We start from the raw sequence: 9,796 nt of genomic DNA on the forward strand, positions 1-9,796 counted from the left end.
CCTTAATATTGAATGGTTCTATCATCTGAATACGAGTATCTTTTACTTTATATGTATAAAAGTTGCATTGAAAGTGATGATCGTCAACCACTTAAGGAATTGCTGAAAGGAAGCTTCGCTAGATGTTGAGTTCAGTAACGTAACATTCGAGAGCATACATGATGGTGCTACATTGCTTATTTCACTGCTGTATTAAATTGTGCACAGCCAGCAAAACTTGCTGTTAGCGACGCACCTCGTGACGCACGGCGCCACACCCAAGGTTACTCACTCGCCAGGCCATTGAGCACATCGAGTTTAACATAGAACCAAGTGACAGTAACTTTTAACGATGCATAAAGAAAATCCATGACATATAAAAACAATGCAGTATACAAATCACACTATCCGAACAACCGCACGCATCCTGTACAAGGCGAGGAGAGACTTGAGCCGACGCGCGACATGCAACAAGTGAAGGATCCTATTTAATGTCACATACCATAAGAAAGTCACGGCTGTATACAAATATTCCAACCCGGGTACTGACTGCCTCACGTCTCCGCCTCGTGACTGATGGCGGTACTTCAGACTCCCAGCGGTGGACAGTACGTAGGAGGAGTCGGTGAGGGGTGGTGGACTGGTGGAAGGAGCGAAGAAATAAAGATGGAACAAACAGTGGTACAAGTGTTTCACAAAAGGATTGCTTTCACCACGACAATTTTCCAAGGTCACAGAGATGACTAGCCGGGTTTTTTAGACAGTTTCTCCTATCAGTAAGCTAGAAATTTTTCAAATCTACCACCAGAATCATAAAATACCCTTAAAAACACGCGTATCTTCAACTGGAACCTTTGCAAAACAGTGATGGTGAGAGAGCAAAACATTTCAGTATACAAGCCGATATCAGGTGGTGGTGGCGAATCTGTCAGTGAAGAAGGAAAGTAACTGCTGTTTATATGCATGTGTTGTCTAGAACCAGCGAAACCCGTGAAATAAAACCAAACCAGATGTCATGTGTGTGTGTGTGTGTGTGTGTGTGGTGTGTCGAGGGCTCGAGTAAGACGATGGAAGTTAACAGTTAGTGTTTTCTCATTTGCTTTGTGATTTGTCTAAATCTATGAAAAACAAGAGATCATCACATTAGTAAAGTGAGCTAAAATTCGATCTGAGAGTGCACGAGTTAACTGTTACAAGAGAGAGAGAGAGAGAGAGAGAGAGAGAGAGAGAGAGAGAGAGAGAGAGAGAGAGAGAGAGAGAGAGATTCAATTATTACAAGTGAAAAATAAATATCCTGGCTTCTGTATTGAATCTGTATATAAAAAAAAAAAAAAAAAGACAAACACGAAATAATACATCAGTGAAAGGTTGCAATAAAATATGCAACTAATCTACCGCGGGAAAATTATCAATGATACTAAACAATATTCAATAGGTGAGGCGTTTTTTTGCTGGCGAATCGTGAACGGGAGGAGATTGAAAAATACTTGTACCATTTACGACATGCTTGCCAGATACAGATGGGGAATTACTATAACCCCTTGAGTACCATGGCGTGTTTGCATATTCATTTTGCTTACTATTTGGTGATCTTATATAGCTTCAGAAACTTATGTGGGGGGGATTAGAATAGTGAAGACTCTGGCCATTAATCTTCTGACCTCCATAAACGGTTCCTAACGTCAATAAAATGGTCCAATCGTATACAAATTTCAAGGTAAAAATATGTCGTAATATTGAAGGGATTAAGAGAAAACATGTCATGAAAATAATACATTCTAACGGAGAGAAAATGTGGCAAAGTAAATAAAGCTAAAGATAAAAAGAAAATAGAGAAAAGAAGGAAAAAAAAGGAAAGAGGAAAAATAATACATTCTAACGGAGAGGACATGTGGCAAAGTAAATAAGGCGAAAGATAAAAAAGAAAATAGAGGAAGAAAAAAAAAAAGGAGGGGTGGGGGGCTCGGTAAGCGTGTGGTGGCCTTTAAAGGATAGCGAGTTCTGGGATGCTGCTTCAGGTTCTGTCCATCACACCTCGGAGTTGTAACGTATCAATTAACATGCAAATATATGTAATCGCACACGTAGTTTATTTGATACACTGGCAAGATCGCAAACGAGACTTTCTGGCGCACGACACAGCAGACTCACTCATCCACATCGCCCTGATCCGCCGGGTGAGGCCAAACGTCCTGGCCGTGTCCTCTGCTGTCCACCCGCCGGCCAAAGGTTAGGTGTCCAGTGTGACCTTTTGTGATTAACTGCCTTGAACCAGTTGTAGAAGCACTTGTCCCTGGTGTGATGATTTAATAATGGAAATATTCTTGTGTTTCATTGATGCTTGTACTTCAGAGTCAGGACAACACGAAGCGGAGTTTTTGCAGCGCTATAGCGAACACAAACAACGCAAGGAAAGGCGCCAATACACAGCAGACAGTATACAGCAGGCGACGAGGTGCTGTCCTTTCTAAAACCTGGCTTAAAGGTGGCGCACGACTGGCCTTGGAACTCTGCATGACATTAAAGGTATATACAATGGTTCATACAATATATTTTGGTTCCTACAACGTCACCGCCTCTGGTTACTTCCTTTTACTATAACCTTCACAATATGTAATGCGACACCAATAATGCTAAAGATACCACCACCAACACCACCACCACCAACAACAACACCAACACCAACAACAGTAGCATTAGCAACTGCAATAATAATAATAATAAAATAATAATGATAATGATAATGATGATGATAATACAAATACACGGATCTTGAGGCAAAACCCTCCAAAGAAAATTACAACTGTATGTAAGCAATGATCTACTCCCCAATAACATTAAACACACACACAGAGAGAGAGAGAGAGAGAGAGAGAGAGAGAGAGAGAGAGAGAGAGAGAGAGAGAGAGAGAGAGAGAGAGAGAGAGAGAGAGAGAGAGAGAGAGAGAGAGAGAGAGAGAGAGAGAGAGAGAGAGAGAGAGAGAGAGAGAGAGAGAGAGAGAGAGAGAGAGAGAGAGAGAGAGAGAGAGAGAGAGAGAGAGAGTGAGTGAGAGTGAGTGAGTGAGAGTGAGTGAGTGAGTGAGTGAGTGAGTGAGTGAGTGAGTGAGTGAGTGAGTGAGTGAGTGAGTGAGTGAGTGAGTGAGTGAGTGAGTGAGTGAGTGAGTGAGTGAGTGAGTGAGTGAGTGAGTGTGTGTGTGTGTGTGTGTGTGTGTGTGTGTGTGTGTGTGTGTGTGTGTGTGTGTGTGTGTGTGTGTGTGTGTAATTCACCTCGGTTGCCTGCTGGTCATCCAGCCAGTCTTCCCCATTACGGAGCGAGCTCAGAGCTCATAGACCGATCTTCGGGTAGGACTGAGACCACATCAACACACAACACACACCGGGAAAGCGAGGCCACAACCCCTCGAGTTACATCCCGTACCTATTAACTGCTAGATGAACAGGGGCCGCACATTAAGAGGCTTGCCCATTTGCCTCGCCGCTTACCGGGACTCGAACCTGGGCCTCTGGATTGCGAGTCGAGCGTGCTAACCACTACACTACGCTGTGTGTGTGTGTGTGTGTGTGTGTGTGTGTGTGTGTGTGTGTGTGTGTGTGTGTGTGTGTGGTGAGAATATGTGCGTAGCAGTTTTCATCATGTGTTTTGAGCAAACACCACAATGCAGGTACGGCAAGTGTGGCCACGTCTTAATTCACGAGACTTGTGTTACCTATAGATATTCAAGTATTAAGTAGAGAACGCTGGCAATGCACACCAGCCTGTTGAGGAACTGAACTGAGGCGCCAACTATGAGAAAGAATATCCCTGGGAACCTTGGAAACGGCAATACCAGACCGTTCCCTTCCACAAGGATAAGTGATCTACTTTTAATCCAATCGGCAAGCATTGCATGAGAATCATTAGGAAATGCCAGGGCGTGGTGGTTGCCTACCACTCATTGAGGACACAAACTTTCGTAATAAAACTGGAAATCATATTACCGAAGGTCTCTCATTTAATGTGAAGAGGGTTCGTCGAGATAGCGTTTGAATGTGGGATTCATAGCTGCGAATGTCTTTCACCAAAAACATTCGATTTGTTTATCGTGAACACAGCAGCTCAGTTAAGGGCTGTTCACCTTGGCGGCGCCTCGCTGCCCCCATGGCGAGTCTCACCTGAGGCCACCGACCCTGGCGCTTTGTAAACAAGAGGACTCGTTTTCTTCAAAACACTGAGACTCATCTTGAAAGAGATTCTTCATTCAGTATGCTAATTCTGTCAATTCAATCATCGACCACTCCCCAACCAGTGCCCTCCCACTCACAGCTCACCTCCCCACTGCTGGACTTCTCCCCACCCCGCTGAGGAGTGATGACCCAATTCTGTAGGTCATGGATCGGGAAGTCCCCTTCCGAGAAGGGAATAAGCTTGCCTGGCCTACCCGTCCTCGCCAGGTGTTGGCACATGACACAAGGAGCCAAGCCCGACCAGCCCCGCCCTACACAAGCACTCGGCTGTGCCAAGGTCGAAGCATCATATAGAGCACAGTTCAAGCTACAACAAGATCCAAGACTTCCCTGTCCGCTCCTCGCATGACCTTTAGTAATGTCGCAGCCGGTAGCCTGGACCTCGATAATTAAAACACACATATATAATCCATGATCTCCATCAGCACCACCGCCGCTAAGAAAATAAAACTGACCACTCTGAGAGACACGTTGGTCTTTCAAGTCAGTGAAGCAGCAGACATGTCATCCTCGAGGCGCTGGACGCCGGCACTCCATTCATCCTTAACATTTGGTCGTAAACATAAGTGGCTTGCACCGCTTCTTATAAATGCGTTACGGTTCTCAAATAAGAAAGAGCGCCTTCCTCAGTGAAACGAGCAGATTCTTCTGAAGTATTCAGCTGTTTATTGTTGGTAGTTGTGTCTCTCTAGTTCTTCAATCCTTTCCCATCTTTCCTCCTATCCAGCGACTCGCGGGGCAAACCTGTGACGACAAAGAACATCCTTCAGCACGAAGGGATTTTCACCCCTCCCTCCTCCTGTAACTTGTTTGCTGTTATTACATATGCATTTGAGTCCTGGGTGTCCTTGACTACGGAGAAGCAAAACAAGCTCCACAACCTTACAAGAAATTCCAGTCAAGAGAACAAGGAGCTTAGAACACGCCGTACCGATCACGTAGCCTCGACACCTGAATATACATAATCTTATATAATTTCTTTCAACAACCCACGGCTGATCAAATAATACAAACAACGTCACTATAATTGTAAATGATACAAAAAGAAATTGCCGTGCATGCAGACACTTCAGAGGCGGCCACCAGTAACGCGTTAGCTTCCATCTAAATAATATAGAGGATTTAAAAGATTCTTAAGCGACTTCAAACAAGAGATAAAGAAGAGAGACAGGAGAGACAGAAGACACGCGCTAACTTTTTACGGTTTAAAACAATTAGTAAAGCAATAACACTGCGCAATACAATCGGTCTGGACATTCCGCTGGCAGTGTGTCAGTGGGACTGGTGGCGGCGGTGTTATTTTGGGCGTAGTGTGGATATCCGACACGATAACGAGGTCAGACTGTCAGGCTGTGGAGTGTAGCCGCCTTATGCAAATTAAAGGACCTTGTGGTCAGACGCTATCTTATATTTGCATGGAGCGACACTTGACGGTGTGGCCATGGTTATACAAGCACTTACACACAGTATACTGATGTCTATCTCCTCTTATTAAATCAACAAACAGTCTGGACGCGTCCTGGTTTTGCTTCCTCACCTGCGGGCATAAAACAACAAAACACATAGAGCAAACACATCCAGAAGGCCTTCATGATATTCTAAAATGTTAAATGGAGTTTGCCTTCCTTGACTGTCAAATGACGACCTCCCTCCCTGTGCCCTCTGTTAAGGTCTGGACGAGGGCAACACGGCCCACACACCCGAGGGACCAAAATGGCAAACCAACCTTCAATTCTAACTAAAAAAGTACATAATGTCACCTAAGGTTCTAAAGGTGGAAATAGGATATAAACTAAACAATGCACTGAATGAAGTTCCCACCGTGTTTTTAGATTTTTTTTTTTTTAACCACATATTTGTCCGATAAGAAATATCAGTGTTATTTTCAAGGTCACAATCGTAATAACTTTAGACGCTGCAGAATAGTGAACAAAGAGAGAGGGTGAGGGTGGAGGAGGAAGAGGTAGATGCTGCTTTAGGTTACTTCACCGAAAAACCTGATCAGGGAAACGCGCGAGCGGCTTCTCGCCTCTCATCCGTCACTTTCTCTCAGCTTTCTGCTTCAAACTTGACCAACATACTGAAAGGCAAGTGGATGAATGTTATGCAGTCAAGGAAGGACAGAGGAGACATGTGACAGACGTGATGTCCCCGATTCCACGCCACCTTTTCCCTCCAACGGTGTCACGTAGCTCAACACAATGCCACGGAAAATATGTAACTGAACTTAATCGTGTTGAGAGGATATACTTTCGTGCCGAATCTGAACAAAGACGATTTCAGACTAGTGACATTATCAGATGAGTAGGACGCAGCGACCGAGGACACTTGCTTCCTCTAAAGCTCACTCAGCTCACTCACACTCTCGCCACCAATAGCAACTTGAAAGGCTCATCGAGTTCCGCTTCATCACTTACGACTGTTTGGCGGGATGCCACAGGACAAGCACGCCCCCGGGGAGACAAACAACACCGTGTTTACGAACAGACGATTGTTTATGTCCTTCCGCAGGATAAGTGGCGTAACCCCGTAACCTCCAGCCTTTGCTCCAGCCTTGGGGCCGGACTAGAAAGCCACTGGTTAACATTTCCGTTCGAGGGCGTGTCTGGCCTGACAGGCCTCCCTCTAGGGGCTGTGACGCCGCGCCCACACGGAGATGCTTACACCCCTAACCTTCCCTGGCCACAAGCGAGGATTCCCCGTCACTGAGGGTGATCGTTGGCGAGACGTGACTCACTCGATGACATGGACGCCGCACTGGGGAAGGGGAGAGCCAGGCCGGGAAGCGTGCAGGAAATACGAATAAAGTTTGCCTGGCGGTGGGAAGGCTGCTGTCATCACTCGTTATGATTGAAAACAAATTGAATCAAAACAACAAAATAACAATAAAAGACTGTTACCATCATTACTAATGTTGCAATTATATTATTATTATTATTATTATTATTATTGTTATTATTATCATCATTACTACTGTTTTTATTATAAGCATTATCATTATTACTACTGATGCAATTACTATCATCATCGCCCTCGTTAACTACTAGCACCAATAGCTTTATCAGTCGCAACACTGGATCGATTCCACTATGCCCTTCCCCTCCCCCATCCATCCACCTATCCACCCACCCACCCACCTACAATCACACACACACACACACCTTTTTTTTCATTTTAATCTGACTTTTGCCGTGCGTGTCTCCCCGGCACTTCTTCCCGCCAGCCAACAAAAACAATGCACTGGGAAAAGAAAAAAAAAAAAAAAAAAGACACAAAAAGGCAAATGGTAATAAAAAAAATATATAAGGAAACAAGTCTGTGCCGTCCGTCGGTGGCCGCTGCCCAGCTGTATGTATAAACACCACTGCCCTTCACCTCTCTCTCTCTCTCTCTCTCTCTCTCTCTCTCTCTCTCTCTCTCTCTCTCTCTAGGAACCGCCCCACTCTGGTATTCCCACCTCATCACACTTTACACCACTCCAAGAAATGATGGAGGAAAAACGAAGAGGGAATAAAAAAACAGTCGTCATTGTGACTGAATGTGCATTTCCTTGGTTTCTCTATTCATTACGAAACGTTTGGGAGAATGATTATGAAGACGCGAAATGTGCCGCGTCATGAGAGTGTCGCGTGGTGGTGGTGGTGGTGGTGAAGACTGGCTTGGATATGCGATAGGTGAGAGAAAAGGAGCAGGAAGGGGGAATAGATGGATGGTAGGGTCTCTTACTAACCCGTTTATTGCTGTGGTTATCCATTTCTTACAGTCAGAGCACCATAAAAAAAATAGTTTTACCTGGACACACACACACACACACACACACACACACACACACACACACACACACACACACACACACACACGTTAATTCTATCTCTTTAGGCTACAAAACTACTTAATGAAACAGTAGTATACGAAACGAGTATTTGGAAAGTTACAGATCTTTAATGAGAGAAACTAAATACTTGTCTACGGTTAACCTCTTCAGTAGTGGGAGGCATTTTCTCACCCTAAGTTTGGATATAATTAGATAATTTTATTTATATTAGGAAGGGTCTACGGAGGTCAGAAGATTAATGGCCAGCGTCTTTACTATTCTAATCCTCACACAAGTTTCTGAAGCTGTTTGAAATCACCAAATGACAAGCAGAAAAAATATGAAAACACGTCCTAGTACTGAAGGGGTTAAATAGGCGAAGATACTGATCACCTACTGAGTGCAGCGTTAGAATAAAGAAATATTTACTGGAGCACCCTCGTGAAGGGAAGCAACGCGGCCACACCTTTGATCTTGTGAGGGAGAGGGAGAGGGATGAGGAGGAAGTAGGGGAGGAGGATGAGAACGAGGACGGGGTTAGGTGTTTAGGACGAAGGTGAATGAAAGAAGGAAGAGGAAAGGAGGCAAGGTGGTGGTTGTGGTGGTGGTGGTGGAGGAGGAGGAGGAGCAAGAAGAGAGAGAGAGAGAGAGAGAGAGAGAGAGAGAGAGAGAGAGAGAGAGAGAGAGAGAGAGAGAGAGAGAGAGAGAGAGAGAGAGAGAGAGAGAGAGAGAGAGAGAGAGAGAGAGAGAGAGAGACTTACAAAATCGTCAAGGATTGCAAAATAAGGATAAGTGAACGGAAAACTGGAAACACTGACCAAACTCCCTCTCGTAGAATGAAAGAATCCGGAGCCTGCAAGTCACCGCTTGCCGTGTTTTGCGTCCAGCCGTCCCCGAGGAAAGGATAACAAGGAAACACCTCACCGGCACCACACGGAAATACGTACTACAACTGGCGGGCGAGGTCGAAGTGGCGGAGCTGCCGGTGTATCGAATTACTTAATGAGGAGTGTGTCGCCTCACTGACTCATCGCACCGACACTTGCACACTTGGACAGTCTCAGGGAGGAGCTCTAAGTCTTCGCTCTAGATTGCATTTGTCAGGTATTGCAACAAGGTTAATTCTAGTGTTAACCTTTTCACAGCACTAAAAAGCAATGTATGGAATATTTACTAGTATAACCAAGGAAAAAGGAGAGTATATTTTGCAGTTTCTAGTCAGTGCAATGTTATGACGTGGTTGTAGCTGTCCGAGTAGAGTTGGTATAGTTAAAGAAATATGAGTTAAATATTAGTGAAGGGGTTAATTCATGTCACTCTCCTCATCGCATAGATATCTGGGCATTACCAAGGGACGTACTTCATATTCAGTCTCACAATTATATCCTCCTTTCTAAATCATGTCAGATATCGTAACAAGGAATATCCAGGTGTCAATTTCTTTCAGTTTTTTTCATCGCAGTTATCATTTGGAAATTTTCAGGGACGCCCTCAATATTTAGACTGATATTTCTATTCTTCTCTCTAGATTGTACTAATAAGGTAACGCAGCAAGATATATTTAGATGTTCACTCCTTTCACTCCTTCGTTCAACGTCAAATCATGGATTCAAAGCAGACACTTGGACACTTCTCAAAACATGCTACGGTAGACTGATAAAGAGTCCTCTGTGCTCCGTTTTATGGCCCACACTATCGACCAGTGCCCAACAGACAAACATTTACCATATTCCGTTCTAATACACAAGCTGCTCTTCTACGGAACTATTCTTTACATCA

At 44.5% G+C, this 9,796-nt stretch overlaps 1 protein-coding gene across 7 annotated transcripts in view; it reads right to left on the minus strand.

Moving 5' to 3' along the window:
- LOC123518124 (zonadhesin-like) overlaps positions 1-9,796 on the minus strand; it is a 58,967-nt gene that overhangs the window by 4,581 nt on the left and 44,590 nt on the right. For 4 of the 7 annotated variants that reach the window (XM_045278756.1, XM_045278758.1, XM_045278755.1 and 1 more), the window contains one exon: positions 482-619. In XM_045278756.1, coding sequence (XP_045134691.1) covers positions 482-619 — 138 coding nt within the window. Of the gene's footprint in view, positions 1-481; positions 620-8,835; positions 9,156-9,796 lie in introns of those variants that run through there. The other 3 variants (XM_045278760.1, XM_045278759.1, XM_045278761.1) reach the window with 3 other exon arrangements.

The sequence above is a fragment of the Portunus trituberculatus genome, chromosome 43 (genome assembly GCF_017591435.1).
Source record: "Portunus trituberculatus isolate SZX2019 chromosome 43, ASM1759143v1, whole genome shotgun sequence".
Classification (NCBI taxonomy): Eukaryota; Metazoa; Arthropoda; class Malacostraca; order Decapoda; family Portunidae; genus Portunus; species Portunus trituberculatus.